General features: G+C 43.0%; 3 protein-coding genes across 3 annotated transcripts; 2 read left to right on the forward strand and 1 right to left on the reverse strand.

The window, feature by feature from the left end:
* Positions 1-427: 427 nt before the first annotated feature.
* On the reverse strand, positions 428-13971 carry ampd2b (adenosine monophosphate deaminase 2b; the record flags this gene model as incomplete). The annotated part of the gene is made up of 18 exons (XM_080534554.1): positions 428-643; positions 784-894; positions 1122-1295; positions 1431-1551; positions 1799-1962; positions 2097-2223; positions 2386-2549; positions 2683-2814; positions 2965-3159; positions 3297-3426; positions 3774-3863; positions 4098-4239; positions 4844-5030; positions 5201-5306; positions 5832-5900; positions 6041-6171; positions 6336-6460; positions 13878-13971. 18 exons carry the CDS (start codon positions 13969-13971, stop codon positions 428-430), a joined length of 2478 nt encoding a protein of 825 aa, XP_080390680.1.
* A 22-nt stretch (positions 13972-13993) lies between these two features.
* On the forward strand, positions 13994-17366 carry LOC308160610 (pyrin-like; the record flags this gene model as incomplete). The annotated part of the gene is made up of 4 exons (XM_080534555.1): positions 13994-14040; positions 14181-14325; positions 16044-17004; positions 17164-17366. The coding sequence occupies 4 exons, from the start codon at positions 13994-13996 to the stop codon at positions 17364-17366; spliced, it is 1356 nt and encodes a 451-aa protein (XP_080390681.1).
* Positions 17367-20613: 3247 nt separating this feature from the next.
* On the forward strand, positions 20614-22927 carry LOC308161285 (methyltransferase N6AMT1-like; the record flags this gene model as incomplete). The annotated part of the gene is made up of 6 exons (XM_080535277.1): positions 20614-20741; positions 20834-20920; positions 21223-21313; positions 21790-21873; positions 22009-22150; positions 22403-22927. 6 exons carry the CDS (start codon positions 20614-20616, stop codon positions 22507-22509), a joined length of 639 nt encoding a protein of 212 aa, XP_080391403.1. The 3' UTR covers positions 22510-22927.
* Between the last annotated feature and the right edge of the window lie 4961 nt (positions 22928-27888).

Consider the following 27888-nt stretch of genomic DNA (forward strand, 5'->3'; position numbering starts at 1 on the left):
AGAAACATACAAGCAATCAGAAGGAATGTTGTTGTCAGTGGTAGTGGTAGTAGTTAATGTTGTAGACATTATTAATATGTTACTATAGTTATACAGAAGACACATAAAGAACATATTCAATTTAAAATAAATACAAAAGATATCACAGTGTCAAGTAAAAGTTTAACAGTTGCAATTATGAAATGAAAGATACAAAAAGAAAGTAAAAACATTGGGTAGCACAAACCTAATCAAAAACAGGTAATTCTAGAAATAGGTCCTTTCTCGTATTGCCACGACACACACAGAGTCCTTCATAGCTCACATCTGCCAGCAAAGTCTCTGCAAAATGTTTCCTTTCAAAAGTGAAATATATTCCCTACAATCTTCAGGCTCTGGGTTTGATATGAGGAGATATGAAGTGAATGAAAGTGATTAGGGGACATCCTCACATCTGCCCCTGAACAGGCACCATACACAGGCTGCCCTCCTCTTCAATGGTCTCCAGCTCGTCTGTGTGGATGGCCTGGGTGATCAGGTTCAGCTCCTCACACATGGTCTCATTCCGGTACGCCAGCCGGATATCAGGAACATTGGTGCGCCTGATGTCGTTGCCCTCCTGCCCCTCTTTAATGTAGTGAGGGCCCAGCCAGTAGCTTTTTACCTGAAGAGAAGAGGGGCAATGAGAAATGTTAACACTCCTGGTGAGAAATTATGCCCAGGGAAAAGTCAAAGGACTATCTGACTGAGAAGGAGGCCCAGTTAGACAATTTTAGAGAGCCAATAATGTGCAGTATGCTGTACCTTATGGGAGAATCCACTCATCAGCACACTGTTTCGTGCCAGCTCACACATGTCGCAGGAGCTCAGCTTCCACACCTGAGCAGCAATGCTGTACTCCTCCATCAGAGGCTCCTGGAAAGTGTAAAAACACCATAAAAGAAAGTCCTTCAGACATAGTTGTACTGTAGTTCTGCACATTTGCAATATCTTCCCAATACTTATTTTCCCTATCTGTTGCATATTTTTTGGTAGAATTTATAGTATATCCATCTACTATTTCTTACTGTGTGTGTACCATGGCACTTACCGTATTTATTATTTGTATAATGTTGAGCTGGCATTGACATGGAGACACATACCTTTGTGAAGTGGAACTGCAATGGGTCATCTGTGGACAGAGAGACCATGAGGCCCCTGGACAGATACTCAGGCAGAGGGTTCCGATGGTAGCTGAGGAACAGGCTGTTGTTGCTGAGGGGGGACATGGCAATGCCAATCTGGGCCAAATAGTAAAGATACTGCAGCACAGGAGCCTGGAGGGGTGGAGAGGATATGTTTTGTATTAACTAACTAGTTAGGTATTGATACAAAGCACACTAAGACCTTATCCTCTAATGATTATAAGTGTGTGAAATGGAGTCTCTGGTGTGAGAGAGGGCCTACCCTACCTTTCTCAGAAGTAGGCCATGGGAGATGTTCTCAGACAGCATGAAGCCAGAGACGAGATGGTGGATAGGCCCTGCCTCACCACAGTGCGGACGCAGCACAAGTGTGTGAAAGCCCCGCTGCCTGGAACAGTAATAGAGGTAGGGTGTGTATGCATTGTTATGTCAACATGGTCATGACCTTGACAGAAATGTACAAATATATAACTGTTGGTACATACAAACCAATGCCATTTCTACCAATCTAGTGGCATACATGAAACAAGGTAGGCTGTGACACATACAAAGCCTAGTTTTGATGGTAATCATATGTAATTATTATCAGTGAATCTGTGTAAATGGTGAGTTTACATACCAGTGCAGTTACATACCTGCGCAGGTGATTAAGCACAGTCATGTTAGCATACATGTAGTAGAGGTAGTAGGAATAAGGAGGGTTATCCTCCTCAATCCAGTTGACTGGTAGAGGACTATCCAGGTTGAAGATATGATGCTCTGGTTTAGACTCATCATCCACACTGTCAAACCCCACAACCTGCATACACACAATCATTATCATCACCATTATCATCATCATCATCATCATCATCATCATCATCATCATCATCATCATCATCATCATCAGTGTTTCAGTATCCTGTGAGCCTTTAAACCATTGAGTCCTCTCACATGTTCAAGGAAGAGGTGGAGCTCTGGGTGGCTGCTCGGATTGATGGTGACCTCAATCAGTGGCATAAAGATGTTCTCCAGCATCTCCTGAAAATTTGAGAGCTGCTTCTTGGTGCGATAGACATCACTGTGAAATGGAAAATGCAAGTCTGGTCACTTTTATCTGACAAAAACTCCATCTGGAGTAACTCATGATGATGCATTGAAAATGTGTTTCTTTGGATCTTTGAACAGTTCAGCCATTTTTCAAGTAATTGGAGAAGCAAGACAAACTATGTATTGTACTCACAAGAGTCGTGGCACCTGCACCAGCCAGCGCACGTTGGTTGAGTAGACAGCATGTTTGACTGCCCACTGTGCCAGTTTGTCCCACTCATCTCGTGAGCGTCCATAGATAGACAGACGCAGCTCCACGTTCTGGTACTTACTCTCTTCTAGGTCGGCCATCACCTCCTGAGATGAGAGACACACACTGGTCAGCAGAGGGCGCAAGTATACTACAAAGTTACTATTCTAGCATTGGTGACAGTTTGGGAATTTAAATTAGTAGAGTCTGTTTATTGTAGATTATGCATGTAGCGGGTACCTTGATAATATGACCAAAGTATTTCCCCTCAACGTGGTTGTCAGTCTTGATGAATATCTCTCGCAAGATTGACTCGCCAATGGGGTTGTATTTGGCATTGAACTTGTCAAAACGATGAAAAGTGTTGCGGTCCTGTGAAGATAAATGGAACAGTTCTCACAGTGAGCTACTCAATCTATCTCATCTTGATGTTACTGTCAAGCTAATACTTCTTATTTGTCTTGAAATAGCAGTATCCTCACTGTCCCCTTAGCATCTTCTCCCATTCCCTACATTACTCACTGCATGCATGTCCAGAGTGTCCACACTCAGATCGAAGGCTGTGAGATTCATGGTCTCAAACACCTCCATGAGTGTCTGACCCTTGCCCCTCTCCACGTGCACAATCTCTCCAGGGTACTTCTTCATGGCCCTCTTGATGAAGCGCAGCAGGTGTTTCTGGTTCATGCAGGATGAGGCGTGGATGTGTGTGTCCACCTGTGCAAGAAATCACAAACATGTTACAGATGTCCCCGATAAGGATTTGGATGCCATAAATCCTCGTAAATAATTTGAGGTAGAACCAATAGATACTAGATTATAATACACCAATATATCTGCGGTGGAGGGTTCACCTTGCGTATGTTGTAGAAGTCCCGGTGTGGGACTTTCTTTTGCTCTGCCAGCTCCTTCATCTCATTGAGCAGGATGTGCATCTGGAACTTGGAACTCAGGTACTGCAGCCGGCGATAGCAGAAGGACTTTCTGTGGCAGTGAGTAGGCATGAATACTTTTGTCAGCTCGACGGGTAACAGCTTTGTTAATAATTACTTAGTACTTTTTGATACTCTTAATCAAGCCAGTACTCACACTTCAGAATGGTCATATTGATGCATCATCTAGGTACCACATGCCATTATTAGAGGTTTATCAGAATTAGAATATGTTGCATTTTGCGTACCAGCTTCGCAGCACTCTACAGTTCATGTACTTTCTCAGAAGTACTATAAAGGCTTCTGGTTAGCTGTTTGACTGAATAGGTATCTAGACAACACACGATGGCTCTGAGTGGTGTTAGGGCCTGACCCATATTTGACCGTTTGTTTACTCACACTGGTCCGTTGATGATGAGGGCCATCATGACGTTCATGTCAGCGATGTACTCCTGCAGGTTTGGGTAGGGCAGGTCCAACTCTGTGCTCCTGACACAAAAAACAGATCCATAGTCAACATTAACAACACCATGACCATTCCCCTTCTATATTTAACATAATATAGTTTATATTTTCTAACATACAGTGTCTAGTTTTTGCACAGTCACCCTCGCAGTGTAACATTTGCATTATACAACTGAAGGCATATTGCAAGACATTGGATAAAATGTCATTATTTTTTTAAAGTAATTTGTTTGGTTGGAAGGGAAACTAGTGTCTCACTTCTCCATTGGGTTCTGCTTGGTGTAGATATGAACCACACCATTCACCATCTTGCAGCCATAGCCAATATCAGGTGGCATGCTGACAGGGTCTTGGTTTTCATAGGGATGTGTCGCTGAGACAGGCGGGTGCACTGTGGCATCTGAAAGATAGCCAGAGAGAAGAACATTATGCAATAGAACAGGATGCATTGGGAGTGCGACCAACAATGTGAAATGTTTCACATGAATTTCAATTCATTCTTACATTAGGAAATTGAGTGACAGTCTGTGTTGGGTGTTAAAGGGAGAGATGGAATGTGAATTCTATTTTAACACGGCTATCTTGTACTACCATTAATTGTCTAATGTGAGTTTATGATAACAGTGAATCCAGTTCTTCATAGTCAAATGTCTCCCCATTACTAAGAATTACAATGGATGTATTCCAAATGGTCAGTCATTCCTTGCACAGGGCACTATTCAACCATTTTAATCGAAACTCAAATCCATAGGGAATGACAACCTGAAAAACGTCTGAACTAATAAATGTTTCCACTCAGTGCACTACATAGTTCCCTGGGCAGATACACTGTGTAGGGAATCGGGTTTATCCCTATGGATCAGAACACAGCCTTGTCAATTATCTTGAGTTTGGAAAGTTGGAAAACAAAATGCAATAATGGCCAATTAGATGTAAAAATGTTGGTATTGTGTGAGTTTATACAATGCTGTCCTGTAAGGCTGTGTTTCCCTCTGTATGCGTACCTGCAGTGACAGAGGTTTCAGGGATCTCCTCGTAGACACCCAGGTCGAGCGGTCTCTCGCTCATTTCCTGCAGGTAGCGAGCGGTGGTCCTGCAGAAGCTCTGCAGGGACACACCTATGTACTTCTCTCTTATGAAAAGAGCCTTCACCACACACTTGGCAGCATCAAGCAGATCAGTGAAGGGAACCTGTATGGAGGGGAAAAGATACAGAGATGGTCGCTTGGACCAATTCCACGCCATTGAGTACAGCGTACCTGACTGAGGTGAGGGAACTCTCTTTTAGTGTTAACCGTGTTGGCGGTAGCAGCCATTGTATACAGGAAGTGCTCTCTGGGGGGATAATGACTGTGACCTACCCCACATTTCTCCTCCCCAGTAATGGTGACACGCTGGTACTCTTTCTCTGGGACTGCCTCTTTGGGGAAGAGGTCCATGAGTGCTTGGTTCTGCTCTTTCAGATATCTGACAATGGAATAAAAAGAAAGTAACACAAGTTCAGAAACGTTATTTCGGTCGATTATCCTTATTACTGTGGGAGAGTGCAATCATCCAATCCACCAAGCAACTCAAAACAAGAGTGAATACCAACAGAAGAATATTGCAGGGGATTTTGTCAAAATGTTTTGGGCCGCTACCCACACGGTTAGCTGTGTTGCTCATTCCACGAATGCATGATCCTTACAAGTTGTACCTCGTTGTAAAGGTGACTAATCAGGCTTTCTAACAATATACAATATTAAAGGGGAGGAATAATCGACTGAAATAACGTTTCCGAACTTTTATTATTTTATAACTTTTTTTGATGAGTTTATATATACAGTACTTTCAGGTCATGTAGAAATGCTTGAGGTGGAGTGAAGTGAAAGCTATGTGGTGCAGTGGAGTAAAAGCTGCATGTTATTTTCCACCGGCTCATGGATTAGACACTGACTACTAACAATCGCCTTATCAGTTATTTGAAATTGACAACAAATATATTTTACTCACTCTAGGTCTGTAGCACTCTCAGTTTTCATGAACTCCTGTTTGGCTCTGAGAAGGATATCAGGCTCAAACCTAGGGATAGGGGATGGAAGAGTTAAGAAACCTGAACTTTACTACTTACAATGATCCCAACAGAGGCAAGAGAGGAACTATTATAGATAAAGTGTTGCTTTCTCCCTCCCCTTCTTCCCCTCTTCTCTGGTGTTTCTCACTTCACATCCTGGCTGATCTGCCTCTCTAAGCGCTGGCGTCTTTCCTCCAGCTGCTCGATGGGGCTGTCCTCAGGGAACTCATAGGGGGCACTGAGCATCTCACTCTCTGTCAGGCTGCGTGAGAACAGCTCCTAAACATACACATAATCACAGAGAGGGAAGGGAGCATGAGGCATCTTGTAAGTCACACATACTGAATGTTACTATCTATTAATGCACAATGATCAATATTGCCAGCAGAGACATCGAATTGAAGTTTTTTTCTTCTTCTGTAGTGAGGTAGTTGAGCTCTCACCTCAGCAATCTCCTTGTACTTCCCATCCATGGAGGTGCGCAGGTCAATGGGGTGTTTAAGGGCCACAGGAATCCCTGGTAAGGAATGCTGGGAGGTAAGGAGGTGACGGGCACCACGGAGATCTACTGGAGAGATTTGAGGGGAAAAAAGGAATGGAGGGAGGAAGGGAGAGAGAGGGAAATTATCAATTTTAGGAAGGCAGTTTTATCAGATGTAATAGAGGCTATGAAACCCCGACCATGTTCTGTCAGTATTATTCTTACATTTTTACTCCTTTGAGTTAGTAAGGAAAAGATAGACAAAGTGAGAAGTCAAAAAATTAAGTCAGACATAGATAATAATCAGAAAATGAGATGCCAAATCAATTCAATGGATGCATTTTTCATGTTTGTCAGCCTGCCCATTCCACAACACTGAGGCCACAGATGCCTGTTGTTCCTCAGTCTGAGGGTCAGTTGCCAGTTTACACAGCCGTGGAGGGACATAGCGCTGGAGGTCTGAGCTCAGAGACTGTTTGTGCCTCTGTACACAATGGAGCATTCAGGTGGAGGGCCCAGCAGCCGATACACCGGTAAATGCCCTCCATTGTTGCCACTATAAGACTCAATGTCTCAATGTTGATCCCAACCCATTTCTCAAGCAATTGCAGACATAAGAAAAAATAAATACGCCCCCCAAAGAGACTTTGGCTGAGAAGGCTGTGCAGGATGGAAGGATCAATGAGAGATGCATGATGTAAATACAGTCTGAGAATGGCTCCACCAAGCTCCCAGACAGAGGGAGGGTAGCTTCAATCCCCAGAGTATATTTAGCGGTCAGTTCATCTCTGTGTAACAACAATAAATTGCCCCTTGGAACCGCACACTCGTCTCTGAAATATTCATCATCCTGTTGAATATTTCATCCCTGGCCTTTAGCCCCTGTGTGCTAGAATGTCTGAGGGAGTGCTGCCCACTAGTACACACATACACAAACACACACTCACACTCACACTCACACTCACACTCTCACACTCTCACACTCTCTCACACACACACACACACACACACACACTCACACTCACACTCACACTCACACTCACACTCACACTCACACTCACACTCACACTCTCACACTCTCACACTCTCACACTCTCTCTCACACACACACACACACACACACACACACACACACACACACACACACACAACTAGAAGTTTGATATGACAGAGAATCTAAGCTCCATCTGTGTTACAAGGGTAGCATAACGAGACCCCTGTGGTGAAACAGGCAGACACTGTGGGGGAACACAGGAAGTGAGGGCATAATCAGTGGCCTAACTCCAATAACACACCTGATGCTTCACACCTTCTGCATAACGCCTCCCAATCGACACCTCCCACTCCACATACTGAACCACATTTGCATGCAGAAAAACATAGGGGTGTACATCTACGGCAATCAAATGAATGCACTGTAAAACTGAGGAGGACTTGGCTTAGCTCCATCTAAGGGAATAGGAGTTGAAGCATACTGTAATTTACACAGCACCTCCCACAACAAACTGTTGTTTTGAGGCTACCATGGCTGAAGTAATTTTGTCAAAATGACTTAAAACTGTTTGACTGTTGTCATCTGCAATACACTGTATGTGCAGTCTGTCTTATCTGGAGTGGGTAGATTGGTGTTTGTCCTGACAGCAGTGGGCATGCCAGGCAGGGCAGGATGCGGCCAGCAGCAAAGACAGCTGAGCCCACCGGGTCTGGATCTAATCCCCTAATGGCTGCTATATTTGGATCTGCAGCATCTATTGTTATGTAACCACTCCCCACAGATGAAAAACATGTCAAGGAGAAACTGAACCAAGGCATATTTCACGCATACATAATGCATTGTACAGAGCAGCCTCCGTTACAGATCCAAAGAGGACTGAGGACTACTGAGTGTAGTCAATATGGGCTGCAGATTCTGCTAGCATGATATTCAATTGTTTTGTGCAGGACTTGAAACACCTGTCCCACAGTTAAATTAAATATGTAAAAGCTAATGTGTAAAAGTTTGTCTGGAAAAACATTTTAAAATGTTTCCAGTTAAAAACACAAACCCAGTTCATCTTTCGGTGGTTTAAACGTACTGAAAGGAGGTCAAACATATCATCTTACTTATTGACTTCCACTGCATGCATATTTTAACAGCAATACACAGCGTATACACTCTCCCCTCCATCTCATCTGTGGCTTGTGGGGTGTCAACAGTCCTCAAAGAGCAAGTGGAAAATCATCTGATCTACACTGGGAGGAGAGCAAGTTCAAGGGTCACGACTTCCTGTGGGATGAACCTCCACTGGACTGGTTTCCTGTTGTATTTAGGATTTCTTTAACATATTTCAGATTGTTGTGTTAAGTACATAAAGGCTCACACATTGATACTTGGTCCCAGTGGATATCAGGCACACTGTGTAATTTTGAATATTGCAGATGGAGACTAATGAGAGAGATTATAAATAAAAGGACAGTATAAAGTAGTGTTCTTGAGCAAGGAAGCTCACAGAGAGGGATAATAGAGGGAGGATACAGTATTGATGCACAAGGTACTGTATGATATCAGCAGTAAAGTACGTGAGGACTCTCTCAATCTCTTCCTCTCTAACCCTATGGCCTGCTCAGCACACTGCTGGCTAAACCTGTTTTCATTGACCATGTTAAATTTGTGCTTGGCTTCAAAAATGTGCTTTGGCATGAAGTGAATCTCTGGGGCTTTTCGCAGTAATACACATGAAGAAAAGAGGGCTGTGTCACTGCGGCTTAGTACAGTAGCACGCAGAGAGAAGACAAGAAGGGGGGGGGGGGGGGGTGTTACAGAACGCTTATTACCACAGATAGGCCTATATATCGTATAACATCAAAATACATAGCATGTTTGATCAATCATTAGAAGTAATCTACAATATTTTGACGAAGCATTTTATCTGACATTATTCTTTTTGTTGTTGTTCCTGCTGTTTAGTTTACTCCAGGAAGCAGCGTGGGAGAACATGGATCACAACATAAACTCATTACAACCTGTCTGCCATACTGGAGGTAATACACAGGCAGTGGCGATGCTGCAGTGACTTTATCCCTCTACAACACACAAGCACAACACTGGCCTGTAGCACAAATACATACATCCTCACCTCCAGCATCAATCACACCGTCTGTGCAGTAAAAGTCTCTCTCTCTCTCTCTCACTTTCTTTCTTTCCCTCTCTCTGCATGTCACGTGTTGTCAACACTTAATACATATATGAATGATCCATTATCCCTTCTATTTAACTCCATGCACTCAAAGACAGTGGAAAGCCAGTCTCAGGGACTATCAATTTACACAAATTCTATTCAAATTCAAATTCTAACACACATATTACTCTGGGGGAATTACACAAGGGACTACAGGGAGTTGAGGGGGTTAGACGAGAGAGATAGCAATTGTTTTGTTTGTATGGTATTAGGATAGTGAAGCGTACCTCTCTCCTCTATGCCTGCACAACCCAGCAGCTACTGGGGCTGGATGAGAAACTCTTCCCTGCCACAGAGATGGAACATGCCAAACAGTCCGGAATGGCGTCTGTACTCCTTTCCAGATGGGTTAGAAAGATCCAGATGGGTTAGAAAGATCCAGATGGGGTTAGAAAGAAAGATGGGAAGAGAGAGAGAGAAAGGAGAAGCGACCGAGAGAAACCATATTCACTCAGTCAAATAAGAACACTGACACACATCAACACAAACCCACTCTCAAAGGCGACTCACTGTCCTCTTAATCTCTCTCTGTCTATACATACTGTACATAGAGCTGGTCCAGTAGATCCATCCACTCCCCCTTTATCCCAGTCTCTGGCCCCCCTGCATGCCTCCTGGTTCTGGCCAGCTGTCACTGCACTTGCAGCCGCTGCAGCTGATCCTCCTCATTTAAATGCCTCTGACATCGATCTGGAACGTACCACGTGGGGTGGAGGGGCAGGGGTGAGATGGGCTACATCAGTCATGGAGGCGGCTCTTCCTCAGTTTAGCCGCGTGTCAGTTTTTCCTCAAATCACCCCCCCCCCCTCTCCTTTGCCCATGTTTTGCTCAAGGGACTGCTCATTAAAGATGAGTGTGTGTGTGTGTGTGTGTGTGTGTGTGTGTGTGTGTGTGTAACTGTGCTGTCTCAGGCATAGGCTCCACGGCAGCAGTTTTGAGTGAATCCGCGATGATTTGATATCATGCACCTCACCCCCCTTGTCTCCACCGATTTTGAGAGCTGACACCGCAAACTTATAAAAACTCTGTGAGGGAGTTTCCGTCAGTACATCTCAAGGTTAAATAACTGCACCTGCTCAAAATGATCAAAAGCCAATTTCACAGTGTCAATGAATAGCCATCAAATCTATCTTGAGGGCAAACTGCCACCTCTTTGTGTTCTGACCACAGATCACTAAACACACTGCATCACTGAGTCTGCTTGTGTGTTGTCAAATAGATTAATTCCATCATAATCCCTCTAGTCTAGTGGGTACAAGGGTGAATGTATCTTCAAAGCATGTTCCAAACTCAGACATAAGACTGTCCAAAACATGGCAATCAAGTAATTCACATACCGATAATACAATTAAAATAAACACAGAATAGCAACTTCAAGACCTGGACCAATCAAGACCTGGACCAGACCAGTTCGTGGCCTTTGTGATTGCATGACTGTTACGTATATATAAATATCCCTGTCTTCCCTATGTCATGACATTTCTGAGGACGTTTGACTGTCACACCTTGTCTGTCATGCTTGTAAACTGTTCTCCTTTTGCAAAAGAGAATTAAATACCTTTTCTATACAATCTGAAGAAAACTGCTATTTTATATTTAGATACTTAAATATTTCCATAACAATGTCTACACCTCACCCCTCTATCAGCAGCAGGGAAATACATTAACTCATCTATGGGGCAAAAGTCCACAAGTAATCAAACACGCAGTGGGAATTGCAGTACCAGTAGTGGTTATGCTACCCTCTCTGAGATGTATATATACCCACCCAGAATGTGGACTGGTAACTGCAAAAAGTTTTGTAAGTTCAAAAGGTAATTAGCCTAACACTAATGACCATGTCATTCCATTCATTCATGAATGAATCACCATGTCATAACATAGGGTGCCGTGCCACTATTGCTGTACCTTCCTCTGACATAACCTTACAGGAAATGGCACGAGGCCTACATTTCATAGCCAGCCCGTAGAGACCAGGCTAACCCTACCCTAACCCACATTATGAGACATTTCCCAACAGATTAATCAGCATCATCAAAACCCATTATCAGTAGGTGTTTTCGTGTCACTCACCAAGCCCTTTCCTTTCTTTCAGATTAGAACAAATTCTTAACAAATTCCGATAAACGATGATGACCTGGCAAGTGGGAGCAGAATACATAAAGATCTAACATGACACCAGTTTCAACAACAACCATTGCTAAGTGGTGTGTGGGTGTAGCGTAGGCTATATTACACAGTCCAGCAGTCTCACAGTCACACTCATAAAGCTGTGATTCATCCACAGTTCATCCACACTGTGGCTTATACAGTTCCACTCTGTCTAATTGGTGTATAAGACCCTCTAAAAAAAGGCCCATCCTAGGCGTTCACTTCGTAGACATTCTTTTAAAGCAAAAATGACCAAAAGAGATGGCTGGAAACCTGTGTGACATATTCCACTGTCTATAGTTCCAATGTGTGGTGTCTGAATTGAGCACTGGAGTGAACAGGAAGCGGTCAAGTACCTAAGCCTTTTCAGCTCTGATGACACGCTATTCTAGCCAGGGTACCATCCTGCTTACAATCTACAGTATTCACTAGCCTTTTCAAATTGATCGGAGGAAAGTCTAAGATGTTTCATTTTCATTCATTCACAACAGTAGCTTTTACGTCATATTAGTATACACATATTCATATTATTTTCTACTTATTACAATATTTGATTATATACCCAACATAGACACCCATCCACTGTACATACAAATATCATATAGATACACTGTTATACAGTATAGTTACTAACTGAGTGAGTCATCTAAATACATGTTATACATACAGTAGTTCCTCAGTCTGCTGTGTACTGTCTCACAGGCTATTACCAACATAATGATTCTGCTCTATCGGTGTGTGCTGCAGAGCCTGTCTAATTCAGACCCCAGGGCCATCAGACTGGCATCAGAGGGGGAGTCCTCCCAGCTCAAAGCTCTGTCACCGATAATGACAAAGATTGGAGCCCATAAGCCTTGCACTGCTGGATAGATGATTCACTTACTTAGACAAATGAATTTGATGTAAGTCGCTTTGGATAAAGGTGTCTGCTAAATGCCAAAAATGTAAATAAAATGTAAATGTTCTGCACGTCTCCCAATCTGACGCACTTGATCATCTCTGTAATAGGCACTGTTCAGATTTGAATATATTAGGTTTTTGCATTTGAGGTCATAACAATATGAAAAGACCTATGTAAAATAGTTCATTAGGAAGTCATGCTGTATCACAATGGGGTTCAATGAGCAATGTATTTTCAATGTTATGTAAGTATGACATAATTTATATCTGACCAGTGTGGTTAAGTTTTGACAGCTGATATGTTGACTCAATCATAATGAGTGTCTGGGACAGCAGGATAACCAAAGACAACCTACATTTCTCACATTCTGTTTCTTAAAATTCTAATGGTCATGCACAAAAACATTTTTAAGACATAATTGAGCTGTATTTTACCAGTCTGGTAACATATGTATGAATTACTGTAAACATAGTTGGGTTTCATAATGTTGCAGCCCTAGATTGAAATGCATAAGAATCCTCCTCTTTTATGTAGTCTTGATGCTGGTCTGATCTTTGAACGCAGTACAGTATGGATAATCCTTTCATTCAGTACAGGATCAAAGGATCACAGTCACGGATATAGTAATAATACTAATAAGGCACTAAAATGTTTTACTTGAGAGAAACTGGAAATATTAAACTCAAATGACATTCAGTAAAATTAATTGATGAATCCACATAATGCAAATGATTAGGGGTCGACAATAATGAGGGATATCACAGTAAAATACATTCAAGGTTCTGTCTATATACAGTGTACGTTTTTCATAAAATCTGTTGGCAAACCTCTGAGGAATTCAAGGGCCGAAAGCCAACACACTGATCTACAGGGAATCAACGGTGGCATGAATGCTAAAAACAACAAGGGAATTTTCTCCCGAACAACAGGTCTTTAGATCCCCAAACTATTCAACAACAGAAGTTGCTCAGACTTTCAGCCTTATGCATTTCTCCCATTTTTCCTTCGTGTTGATGAAATAAAAAACAAGAAATCAATCAATCATAGCAGAGTATCAATAATCCCATGGTAAATTGTTGTGAGTAGCTGAGAAGCAGCAACATCTGTCATTATCATGAGCATCACTCATGCAGTCCATACAACATCCTTCCATTCTCCTGCCTCAGTATGTGTGATACACAGATTACTGTACCTACCTACATGGTATAAACCCCCTTCTCCACCCTCAACTTACCCGGACTGGCTGTGTATTGCAGGCTGCCCCTCTTCCTGAAGGGGGACTGGGGCTTGGCTTTTGTCCCAGCCCCAGGGGGCAGGTTGGAGGACATCTTCCCAGCCTGTGTTTATGTGATGAGCTGCAAGTCAGAGCTGCAGATCGAGCCTCAGAGAACCACAAAGTGAGAGAGTGTAGAGGAGAGACGCAGCACAGATGCTGAGTCGGGGGGGGGGGGCTGTGATTGCGGTAGGGGAGTCGGAGGGTTGGAGGATGGTCCAGCGTGGAGCTGCTGGCGAGCATCACTGCTCTCTCATGCTGCAGTGGGTCTGGCTCCGCCTCCCTGTGCCTCTCATCCCTGGCTGCAGTGTTGACGGAGACTGGGGGCGTGGCAGCTCTACTCTGCTTCCCCCTGCCGCCTCGCACACTGCTCCAGCCTACACTGTTGCCCCGGCAACCACAAACCCAAGTGAGGAAGAGCCAATAGGGAAAGGAGTATTGATCTCAACAACAAAAAATTAACTGGTTCAGTTTTTCAGTCAAATAAACTCATTGTGGCAGACATCTTGTTGGAGGAGGCGTGGAGAAGAAGATTAAAGATGTGAGAATTGAAGAGAGAGAACTCTTTTTGAGGGAAGGCAGAGTGGAGAGACACAGAGCAGACTGGGAGAACAAGTCACTGGACTGGAAAATCTCTCAGGGGAGGGTGGGTGACCGGCTAGACTTGAGATCATTGTAAAGGGCTGACAGTGTTTATTATAAATAAAGTTTTCTATTGTACAGAGCTTGGCTGTTGGAAGTGTGGTGATCTCAACAAGTCAATGTCACTACAAATTCCAAGAGTACCAGAACATGGGAGGTACCATGACATAAACTGACATTAATAGCTACATATATATAATATACTACTGATATCTGAAATCCAACAAAGTCCTCACATTTTTCATTGATAGAATCAAACAGGTTGTGCACTGTAAAAAGTAAAAGGGTCTCAGTCGATGGATCGTTTCTCTGCTATATGGAATCTCAGCTAATGTTACATCACTCCCCAATAGACACTCACAGGAAAGCCTCATTTGATAAAGATAAAAAGGTCTTGTGTCAAAAAAGCATCCTACAAAGGGAAATATTTGCTTACATCGTGGCACTTGGGCATGAATGAACAAAATATGTCTAACATCCATAACACTGAAGTCTGTCAGTGGTCTGGCCAGAAATGCAGATCACAGCAAAATGTGGAATCCCTCCAAAAGCTCCTCTCCCACTGCAGGCTCGGAGGGTTTTTACATCACAAAGGAATTCTGAATACTGCCTGACAGCCCGGGGGGAAATAACAGCCCAGTGCATGATGGAACTGCTCCCATTGAAATCTGAGAAAAAAGGGGTCAGCTAAATGCATCAAAATGGATGAACTACAACAGTGCCATAGGTATGAGATTATTCCTAAAATGACATTTTATTTAGAATTAAGTGAGAAAAAGACAATTGTGATTAAAGGTGATACCAAAACAGTGACAATTAGTAGAAACAGAATCTTACATACACATTGACAATTTACACGGAACAAAAATATAAACACTTTTGTTTTTGGTCCTAATAACAAAGAGTGACTTTTATTCTGCAACTTTTTTTTTCTGAAACTTTTTTTTTTCTGACTATTATTCAAAAACTTTTTTTTATTCTGACTTTATATTCTGAAACTTTTTTTTTTAGGACTTATTCTGATTTTTTTTTTTTTTTTACTGAATGGCCCAAATTCGTCTGTGCTGATCTCTCTCAAGGTGAACAAATTATCAAAATGAGTTTTGTGACACTCGATGGTAAAGTATTTTTCCCTAAGATTTTTCTTAGTTGAAGTAGGGTGATATTCTGGGTCATATCGGACTAGTCATGATATAACTTGATCTGGTTAATATCAGGGTCTGTCCATGCTGCTCTCTTTCAAGCTGAAGAAATGATCAAAATGAGTTTTGTTAACACATTTTCAAACAGCTTGTAAATCAGCGCCAATTGTGACGAATTTTCATCGCGTTGCACAGAAGTCGCAAACGGGAAAGGCTTCAAATCAAGTTGTTCAGAGCAAAAAAAAATCTGATTTCGTTTTTTTGTCATCAGACTTGAACTTTTGAACTACCCACTCGTTATTTTTTCGAGCAGTTTTACGATAGTTAAATACGTGTACTTAAGTCCTGCCTGGTGTGTCTGGCCTCCTACTGCGAGAGTCACCTGGAGCCTCATCGGAGAGTGGCCACCCTCCAGAGACACAAGCTGATCGACCCTGTGGAGAACCTGGAGGACAGGGTGTGTAAGAAGCATGAGAGACCCTTGGAACGGTTCTGTAGGACTGACCAGACATGTGTGTGTCAGTTCTGCACTGAGACGGACCACAAGGGTCACCAGACTGTCCCCATCGAGCAAGGGTTTGGAGAGAGAAAGGTCAAGCTGGGGGAAACAGAGAGCACCGCGCGGAAGATGATTCAAGACAGACGTCAGAAGATTACGGAGGTCAGACGCACCGTAGATCAAAACAAAAGCGACGCAGAGAGATTGACGGTGTACACCGTGCAGATCTTCACTGACCTGGCGAGCGCCCTAGAGAGAAGCCAGTCGTTGGTCGTCAGGGGTATCGAGGAGAAGCAGAACGTAGCAGAGAGGCAGGCCGAAGGGTTCGTCGAGGAGATGGAGAAGGAAATCACCGAGCTAGAGAGGAGGAGCGCTAAGATAGAGCAGCTCTCACACATTGAGGACCACTTCCACCTCCTCCAGAGCTCCCAATCGCTCTTCACCCTCCCGGAATTCAAGGACTGGTCTAGGGTCAAGGTTGACAGCGGTCTGTGTGTGGACGCTGTCAGGACGGCCGTGTTTGAAGAGATGGAGAAGCTGAGACGTGGAATTGACCTGGTGATGGCGGAGCAGTGTGCGGTGGACGTGATTCTGAACCCCAGTGAAGCACATCCTAGTTTGACCGTGTCTGAAGACGGGAAACAAGTGAGACTGAGAGAGAAGTCTTTCCCTAAAGGCCTACAGTGGTTTGACGGTGCTGCCACTGTTCTAGGAAAGACAGGGTTCACAGAGAGATTCTACTTTGAGGTGCAGGTGAAGGAGAAGACTAGGTGGGTTTTAGGAGTTACTAGCAAGGGAAAAAGAAGTACAACATGGAGTTGTTGCGATTACAATCTCCAAATGACTACTACCCATTGCCCTAGATGTCTTGAGAACAGACAGAGTACAAGACCGAGTCCTCAGGATGGACTGTGGACTGTGAGACTGTGGAATGGTCGGTACCGCGCTCTTGCATGTCCTGAAGTGCTGCTCGGCCTGAAGGAGACACCTCAGAGGGTGGGGGTGTACGCTGATGGCAAGAAGGGCGAGGTCTCCTTTTACGACGTGGAGGCCAAGTCTCTCATCTACTCTTTCACTGGCTGCAGCTTCAACGCAAGCCTCTACCCATGCTTCTATACAGGGGACTCTGTCCCTCTCATCATCTGCCCTGTCGGAGAAATCAATTGATGGATCGATTGTAAGATAACGAACATAATCAATATAGTATGTACAGTACATGTCTAATGATGACTTTTCAGTTTGAACAGTTCGAGCATAAACATGTTGTCTTGGAGAAAAAATAATCGAATAAAAACGTACAACTGTTAAACCTGTACGGTCAGATTTCTGTTTAAAGAACACGAGAGGGTGATGTAATTTTGTTTATTTTCTTTAATCGTTTTCTATTCTAGTCACTAATGTAAGGTGAAAGATCCCCAAGTTCACTCGCTATTTTTTTCTTTTCTTTGTTTGTTTTTGTTTTACTTTACTTAATATATAAAAAAAGATATAAAAAAGGCTTTGGTCATAGGAACTGTGTTGATTGTGACATGTTGAAACCAATGACAATAAAAAGAAAGAAAAAAAAAAAAGTACAAATGTATCCCGTTGGTGGTGGTGGAGGCGGTGAGTGCATGTGTGTGTACCTGTCTGAATTACTTAAAAACTGTGAATGAAGAAATCAATTGACAGAATGGTAAGATAATGAAAATAACCAATGTAGTATATATATATCAGGGGTGCAAACGTGTCACCTTTCTGCTAAATTAGCCGTTTTTATCTCAAAATATGTCATCCATTTGAATTGTGTAGATCTGCAAAAAAAATATTTTTGGGGGGGGTCTAAGTCTCATCCAAGTCACATGATGTGCGAGCTAACTAATCTCCCTGTCTGCTGAACTCTGTTGCTGTTGAAATAACCTTACGCTTCAGGCAGCTATAGGTACAATTCCAGACAGCATAGAGAACACAGTCACAGTAAACTGTTTTCGAAGTAATTCTGCAGCTGTTAAGGTCAGGGCTGCCGCTACTTACACATGCATCATTGTTAGACCACCGTTAGTGCTAGCGGTATCTATTTAACACCATTAGTGCTAGCGATATCCCCCCCTAAGGTTAGCCACACAAAAAAAATGGGTCACCTTTTTGGGCCATCACCAGTTTGCACCCCTGTATATATGTATATACACAAGTTTGCAGGATGTTTTGTTCATCCTGCAAACTTTTTTTTTGAAAATCACTGAATAAAACATTCAAACAGACCAGGTTTTGACACCTCTCATGTCTACCTAGTGCCAAAACTGTGGGACAAGAAGCCGGTGCAAATAAAATATATGTACAATAACATTAAGTTACTTAATAATAGATTTCACTGACCATTTAACCATCGTTAAAAAGGGTGGGCGAGACGCTCGTTCACGTGCGCAAAATGTAGGGTTGATTGGGATTTATAAAGGGAAGCGGGCGTGGGACTGTGTGTGTGTGTGTGTGTGTGTCCATGATATCAAAATGCACTGTTAGTATGTATGTCCTTTAGAATTGTACATGTATGTGGACATAAATAAAGCATTTAAAATGTGTGTGTGTGTGTGTGTGTGTGTGTGTGTGTGTGTATGTGTGTGTGTGTGTGTGTGTGTGTGTGTGTGTGTGTGTGTGTGTGTGTGTGTGCGTTTGTTTGTTTGTTTGTTGGTTGGCTGTCAGAGGGATGCAGAATGTGCGTTTTTAAATACATTTTAGACTGGGGTGACTCGAGATTTTGCATACTGTTAAAGGATGCCGCGACTGAAAAAAGGTTGAGAAACTCTGTTACGCCTCGAACTACAACTCCCACAATGCATTTCAGCACAACAGGAACAGGTCAACTCAAAAACTGACGTCAGCTACCAGAACACGTGTTAAGTCCATCACTTATGTATCACGCCAGGCTAAAGGTATTATGCTACTGTACGTTAAGTTATGCTACGTTTTATATTGAACAATGTTTCTAAGACATTGTGGTGGGTTTGAATGGGGCTTCTGTCAAACGAATAACGTGCCAGGCTGACCCTCTAGCAAGATAACACCAGTTAGCACGGTGCTAGGCATGCTGTTATGCAGTCAACACTGCATCGGTTTCATGTTTTGGCTTTATGATCGAGGTTGATTGGGTTAGATGGCCTCATAGAAGGTTGTGTGGCAGGCTCTGGTCAGTGGCACTGAGCCCAGCACATACAGTAGTTGCAAATAGGTTGCTACTTTACTAAAAGGGCTAGGAAAGTAGTAGCTAGATGATCATACGCCTATTACCATAGCGTGCAGTGAATTTATGACACTTATTAGACATTGTAAATCGTGTCCATAAACCCAACTTCATCCTTTTGTTAAAGCGTTTGTGGCACTCTATAAAAAACTGTTGATGTAATGCCGATATGCGATATATATAGACCGTAAATGTCTTACTGCGGGGTGAAGGATACTATCCGACGTCTATGTCCATGTAGTAATACATTTCATCACAATCCATCAACTTCTAGGTAGGAAATACGTGAGATGGGCCATGTCTGAAAGTTCACGCTGCAACCTATTTAGTAGGTGTTTTCAGTATGCAAGATCATAACGTTTTTACGAAATTGACTATAGGCTACTGAGAATGCCAGGTTGCCATACTAGATTGGCCTTTACAGTTTAGTATGAATTAAATGAACACTATTTAGGAAGTCCTACAATTCAAAGAAGCAGGTAACGGTCCGGGGGAGATTAGCGAAATCTGACCAATTCAATTGCCATGAACATAGTGAAGCTACAGATAACAATTTATCAGTATGAATGATGTGTAGCAGAGTAGTATGTTGAAATGTGTCGCTTGCTGAATACATCAACATAGTGATGTTCCACAGTGGCCACACCACAACCCAACCCTCTATCGGGGTGTGGAAGTGTAGTTTCCAATGAGGCTCTGTTGTCTTTTAACTATAATGCAGATGATTGATGGTGATGACAGGTAACTATTTTGATAATGGCACCCCTAACCAATGTATAAGTTTATTGAAACATTAAACAACAACAGTGAATGTGGAAAAAGTAAGATATTTGTAGTGGGGTCAATGTGGAAGCTCGACTTCCATACCCCAGTAGAGGAGCATGGCTTCAGATGTATGGGATTTGAAAGCATCCAGTGTGGGCGTGAGTCCAGGTGATGAAAGTTCAGGTGATGAAAGTTCAGGTGATGAAAGTCCAGGTGATGAAAGTTCAGGTGACGAAAGTCCAGGTGATGAAAGTTCAGGTGATGAAAGTCCAGGTGATTCTGCGGCATCGCACTAGAATGACGATCGATACCTGAGACCAATAGCGTTCAGTAATGCAAAAATGAGAAGATCACCAAGTTTTCATCAGTGTGTCAGTTGTTGCTCTCTACTGTCTGACTGTTGACGTTTACGTGCAGCTGCCAGTGGTCTGAATGTATCCGACACCCTTGTACTCGCATGCGGGGCGAGGTCCCTTCGCTGACGTCTACGAGCCAGCAGAGGACTCCTTCCTCTTGATAGACGCCCTGGAGCAAGATGCTGAAAAGCTGCGGCAAATGAGGTGAGAGAGGCTCCTGATACCCTACCTGGCGGTCCTCCTGACATGATGTCAAAACATGTATCTGATGACCCTTGACCTCCTCTCCTATTCAGCCCCTCTGTGTGTCTGGAGGTTGGTAGTGGCTCTGGGGTGGTGTCTGCCTTCCTGGCATCAGTGGTTGGACCTACAGCCCTATACCTGTGAGTAGTCGTGTGTGTGTGTGTGTGTGTGTGTGTGTGTGTGTGTGTGTTTGCACTTATGTGTAGGGGTGAGGCCATACAAATCTGATTGGTTAACAGATGCCCTGCTTCACTTTTGTCACGGAAAAAAATATGCTTAAAAAAAAAATATATATAAAAAAATATGATACATTATTAGTAATAGGCTTATCGCATACCGGTAGTTTTCTGAGACCCAAAGCATGGGATTGCATTATGAAATTATTTGTGTGTGGGGGGGCACGTGTGTCAGTGACTTGTGTTTGTGTGTATTCTCTCTCCAGCTGTACCGATGTGAACCCCGCAGCTGCTCAGTGCACCATGGAGACGTCTCGGTGTAACAGTGTCAGTCTGCAGCCGATCATCACTGACCTGGTACAACTCTCTCTCTCACACACACACACACACACACACACACACACACACACACACAGTTAGTGTTCCTTCAGTGTTTGTGTAGGGCACCCCACTGTAGCTATGTGCAGTGTAAGGTTGTTTTTTCCCGTTTTTATATAACCCTGAGAGCTTGTGGAAAAATACCCTGGCAACAAAGACAATGTCCTTTTTAAAATTGTTTATATTATAATAATGTATGTTTGATATACATTGGTTGTTAATAAAGACTCATCATGGGAAACAGGGAATGTTCAGCAGTGCAAGTTTAATGCTAGGACAGATAGAAATGCCACAGTTGAGGCATTTTTCACTAAGTGTTATCCAGATACATACAGTGTCAGTCTGCAGCCGTTCATCACTGACCTGGTACAACTCTCTCTCTCTCTCACACACACACACACACACACACACTCAATTTGATCAATGTTCACCCTCATGCCTATTTTCTGTTTTAGGTGGACACAATCTCACCAAGGTTGTCTGGAAAAGTGGATGTTCTTTTGTTCAACCCTCCTTACGTGGTCACGCCATCAGAAGAGGTACAACACTGGTCCGGTTGATTGTCGCCCTGTCACTGTAAGCGTGTGTATATATTTGACATAATCACATTGATTGCGCCCTGTGTGTGTGTGTGTGTGTGTGTGTGTGTGTGTGTGTGTGTGTGTGTCTCTCAGGTTGGTAGCAGAGGCATTGAGGCGGCCTGGGCTGGGGGAAGGCGGGGCAGAGAGGTGATGGACAGGTTCTTCCCCCTGGTTCCACAGCTGCTTTCCAATAAGGGGTTGTTTTACCTGGTCACCGTGGCAGAGAACAACCCAGGTACACTTTCTACATAAGTCATTTCGGGGTACATCTCAATAGTCTTGAGTATGCTTCCTCTCTCTTATGTACACCGATCTAAAGAGTAATATAATAATAATAATAATATAATATGGTACCAACATGTTTTTTTTTATATAGGTAAAAGTTTAATGCAAGTAGTTTAATGGTTTAGATAGTGCCCTTTCCATTTGTTCCAGTTTCAACCTATACTAGTTGGAGCACAGTGTTAACTGACATCTCTGCCCCTAGAGGAGGTCATCAGTGTGCTGGCCGAGTCAGGCCTGCAGGGGGCGACGTGTCTGTCCAGACGGGCAGGAAGGGAGAGCCTGTCTGTGCTGTGCTTCCATAAAACGTGACCACGTCTTTCGACCGACACAGAACCACAACTGGACTATGGGATGAATTCGGATACCCTTCTGAACTGAAGGAATCATCCTTTCTCCATACTTGACATGGAAGCTTCTGACCAGCAGCCATGGAAGACTGTTCAAATTGTACCAGGCATGAAGTTAAGGCGCTTTCAGATGTCCTTTCGTCCCACCTTTTACAGAATCTGCTTGGATGTGACTTTTGCCTGAAGCGTTTTGGGAAATATCGGCCCACAATGCATTGCTCAGATAATGTAATATTTTGATGGGTTAAAAATACTAATAACATAATTTGTTATGTTCTTGGACATGTTTATGAACCCAATTATATGTCCACTCTACTAATACTGTACTAGTACGTTTATTTTTAGAAAGTTTGACGAATGAATAAATCCATACAAATGTTGCTTCATGTCATGTGACATCAATGTGAACGAGGATTAGTCAGATGAATGTCAGCACTGCTCTTTCTTTTACCTCTCGTCCTTACTTTGAACTGGCAAGGTAAGGAAAAAAAGCTGCATCTTCACAATAATTCAGAAGCAGCTTAGGACCACAGGCTTGCAGTGTTGCAAGCCTCATCAAAACTACAGAATTGGTTACATGACCCTCCCCCCTCCCCCAAGACAAGCCCATGGGTCCATTGCACTGTTGGTTGAAAAGAAATGGCTGTCTTTACAACATAAAGAAGAGACTTATGCACTGATAATGCCGAGTAGGACAGTTAGTTTTCCTTCAGTGTTTGTGTTGGGCACCCCACTGTAGCTATGTGCAGTGTAGTTTTTTTTTTTCTTCCGTTTTTATATAACCCAGAGAGCCTGTGGGAAAAATACCCTGGCAACAAAGACAATGTCCTAAGCATCTAAAAAATATATATACAGTGGGGAGAACAAGTATTTGATACACTGCTGATTTTGCAGGTTTTCCCACTTAGAAAGAATGTAGAGGTCTGTAATTTTTATCATAGGTACACTTCAACTGTGAGAGACGGAATCTAAAACAAAAATCCAGAAAATCACATTGTATGACTTTTAAATAATTAATTTGCATTTTATTGTATGAAATAAGTATTTGATCACCTACCAACCAGTAATTCCGTCTCTCACAGACCTGTTAGTTTTTCTTTAAGAAGCCCTCCTATTCTCCACTCATTATTACCTGTATTAACTGCACCTGTTTGAACTTGTTACCTTTATAAAAGACACCTCTCCACACACTCAATCAATCAGACCCCAACCTCTCCACAATGGGCAAGACCAAAGAGCTTTCTAAGGACATCAGGGACAAAATTGTAGACCTGCACAAGGCTGGGATGGGCTACAGGACAATAGGGAAGCAGCTTGGTGAGAAGGCAACAACTGGTGGCGCAATTATTAGAAAATGGAAGAAATTTAAGATGACGGTCAATCTCCCTCGGTCTGGGGCTCCATGCAAGATCTCACCTCGTGGGGCATCAATGATCATAAGAAAGGTGAGGGATCAGCCCAGAACTACACGGCAGGACCTGGTCAATGACCTGAAGAGAGCTGGGACCACAGTCTCAAAGAAAACTATCAGTAACACACTACGGCGTCAGGGATTAAAATCCTGTAGCGCACGCAAGGTCCCCCTGCTCAAGCCAGCGCATGTCCAGGCCCGTCTGAGGTTTGCCAATGATCATCTGGATGATCCAGAGGAGGAATGGGAGAAGGTCATGTGGTCTGATGAGACCAAAATAGAGCTTTTTGGCATAAACTCCACTCGCCGTGTTTGGAGGAAGAAGAAGGATGAGTACAACCCCAAGAACACCATCCCAACCGTGAAGCATGGAGGTGGAAACATCATTCTTTGGGGATGCTTTTCTGCAAAGGGGACAGGACGAATGCACCGTATTGAGGGGAGGATGGATGGGGCCAAGTATCGCGAGATCTTGGCCAATAACCTCCTTCCCTCAGTAATGCTATGTGTGGGGATAGTTCTTGCAAAGAAATGTTGCTGCTGATAATGTCTGTGTCGTGTAGTGTCGTGAACTATCCCTTTAAAACTACCCACATGCTAACAACAACATCCTGCCTCCCCAGAGCTCCCCACCATCCTTCTGTGCCGCGGGGAGGACCGAAGACCTTCAGTCCATCCTTAGTGTCATGGAGGACGCACAGCACTTTGTCTACATTGCTGTCATGAACTATCTCCCCACCACAGAGTTCTCACACCCCAAACGGTCAGTCAGCCTCCTAGGGAACTTCACTGCCACTTTAAGTTCAGGGAGACTGGGGAATTAGCCCTTATGCAGCCATCTAAAGTCAGTTTTGCTTACCGTTTTGCTTAGGAAGTTACATTCTAGAGAGCCTCCGCTCTTGAGCCAAAAAGGGAAATAATGCCCCAAAATGATCTCGTTGCTCACCGAGAGGCATTCCTCCCAATGCCCATGAACTCATTAACAGCTTCTTTTTGCAGTAAGTAAGTTTGCAGGCCTCAGACTCAGGAATGTTTAGTCTAATAAAGCCAAAATTAATAGATTGATATAAATATAAAAATGTGTGACAAACAATTGCCTAGTAGTATTGTTCAATGATAAGTGTTCTTGGAGGTAAAGTTGAAGTTTTGGAGAGGCAAAGCTGATGGAGAGTATTATTCTAGCTCATTAGTCTTACTCTTGGGGCGGCTGTGGCTCAGGAGGTAGAGTCGGCGTCTAATGATCACAAGGTTGGCAGATCGGCGGTTCGAGCCCCGGCTGGCCACATGTCGAAGTGTCCTTGGGCAAGACACTGAACCCCAAAATTGCTCCCAGTGAGCGGGACGGCGCCTTGCATGGCAGCTCGCCGCCATTGGTGTGTGAATGTGTGTGTGAATGGGTGAATGAGAGGCCTTTGTAAAGCGCTTTGTAATAAGGCGCTATATAAGTCAGTCCATTTACCATTACTCTAGCTCATTGGTCAGATGGCTCTACCTACCAGCATGTCTTGTAAAAAGGCTCCTAGAGCGTTTGTCTGTTATGGAATTAATAAAGCCCCATCTCTGGGCCCTAACCCTGTGGGTCTGGCGCCCTCTGCAGGTACTGGGCCGACATTGACACTCAGCTGAGGCGAGTGGCATATGAGAAGCGTGTGCGCGTGCGTCTGCTGATCAGCTGCTGGGCCAGCACACAGCCTATCATGCTGCCCTTCCTGCGCTCCCTGGCCTCGGTCCAGGAACCCAAGAGAAGGCTGGACATCCAGGTGGTGAGTAGGCCTAGACTTAAGAGTTGCTTTCTTATTTTGTCACTTTACTGTACGATAGTTTTTAGACATAATCCTCATGTTGATGATTCATCGACATTGTTTTGTTTATGTTGTTAATAAGCTACGTCCAGAAAGGATGGAGGTGTTTGGGTGTTGAACAGTGTCTTCTTTAGGTTGTAAGCAGAGATGTATGTGTTGGTTGCTTGGTTGAGAGTATGACACGTTTAGGCACAATATGGGCAAGTCATTGGGCACAGGATATCACATTTAAAAAGAGCTTATGGTACCATTTCTGCTTCTCTATTTTCCAGAAAATCTTCGTTGTGCCAGCCAATCCCAAGCAAAAGGAAATACCCTTCGCCAGAGTTAACCACAACAAGTACATGGTGACAGACAAGGTTGCCTACATAGGTAATACACCTCTCTCCTAGACTCAACAGTAGTGAGATATATCAACATTAGTGAGATCAAAGTCATCCTTAAGTCATCCTTAGGAAGCATTGTGAATCATTGTTAGACCACTGATTCACTCTCTCAAAAACAGGGTTAAGGTCAATTAGAATTTGTGAAGTGATTTGAGTTCACAATTCCAATATTTGAAAAAACTTCCTTTTTTCCAATTTATTGAGAGGTCACTGAAAATGAATGCCCTTTTAGCAATCATTGATTTAAAAAAATAAAATAAAATGTACTTCCTGAATCAACTGCATTGAAATTCAACTGTCCCCAACCCTATCTGAAATAAAAACCTGTTTGCTCAGATATCATTTGAAGCATCACCCATTGTATCTCTAGGCATAGCTGTTGAGGGTATTTTATGTGTCGACTTTACACAAATAGGACATTTTCATTTCATTTTTCATTTTACGCAGATTCTTTATTGAAATCCAGTGTAACAGATCCCATCTATCAGCTCTAAGGCATCTTGTTTCCTTGTGTTCTCAAGGTACCTCTAACTGTTCTGGTCTTGTGTTCTCAAGGTACCTCTAACTGGTCTGGTCTTGTGTTCTCAAGGTACCTCTAACTGGTCTGGGGACTACTTTGTGACCACTGCCGGGTCGGGGCTGGTGGTGAACCAAACTGCGTCCCAATCGCTTGGTGGCACGTTCCAGTCACAGCTGCAGGCCGTGTTCGAAAGGGACTGGGAGTCCTCCTACAGCAGCCAACTTAACCAGCACACTGACCTCAAAGACCTCTGTTAGACACATACACGTACAGAGTTAGATGAAGTACCACCACCACCACCACACTTCTCCTGCCTCTAACAGTGACTCTGACCTCCAATCCAGCAGAGGGTACTTACGATGTACATTTCGTCTCTGGGACGATTTTAAAGATTATAGCGTCGTGTTAATCATTATTATTTTTTGATAAATGCTGATTTAATAAAATTTAAAAAGCCATCTATCACTTATCAATGATCAAAAACTATCAACTAGTTTCTAGAATACAATAGATGTATGGTTTAAAGGGTACATTTTCACAGTAGCTTTGGGAACTCTAAATCCCAATCAATCTCAGGGAGAAATGTATAGTATCTGTAGAGTTTTTTGATTGATGTTTCTTGGCATGCTGGTTTCTTCTTTTTAAAGGTGCAATTCTTAATTGGTTTTTCAGCCACATTTCTGGCAGCTTCTAGTTTGGGTATTATACAGTGGGGTGGGCACCCCTAGTCAAAATGCCTTTTACAATTAATATCTAAGTGAAAAGAAGCAAACCTAACCTCTAAATGGTACAAAGTTAAACATGACATTTTCATCACATTTTAAAGTAAGATACATTTTTATCTTACAGTTTCAAAATAATAAAACAAGGAAAAAGGCCTTGTGCAAAGGTTTGGGAACCCTGTCAGCTAGTAGTTTGTAACTCCTCCTCGGGCAACTATAACAGCTTGCAAACACTTCCTGTAGCCTAGTAAGAGTCTTTCAATTCTTGTTTTTGGAATTCTTCCTGGCAGAACACCTCTTGCTCAGAAATATTCTTCGGCCTTCTTCCATGCACGGAATGTTTGAGATTTCTCCACAGATTTTCAATAATATATACGGATACTTTAGAAGGCATGGAGTTACTTCAGAATATATAGTTCAACCCTAGAATTATATTCACCTGACTCATTGAAGCCGAGTAAATCACCTTGGAGTAAAACGTTTTTTATTATAATAAAAAA

The sequence above is a fragment of the Nansenia antarctica genome (assembly GCF_963989245.1).
Source record: "Nansenia antarctica genome assembly, chromosome: 6".
Lineage (NCBI taxonomy): Eukaryota > Metazoa > Chordata > Actinopteri > Argentiniformes > Microstomatidae > Nansenia > Nansenia antarctica.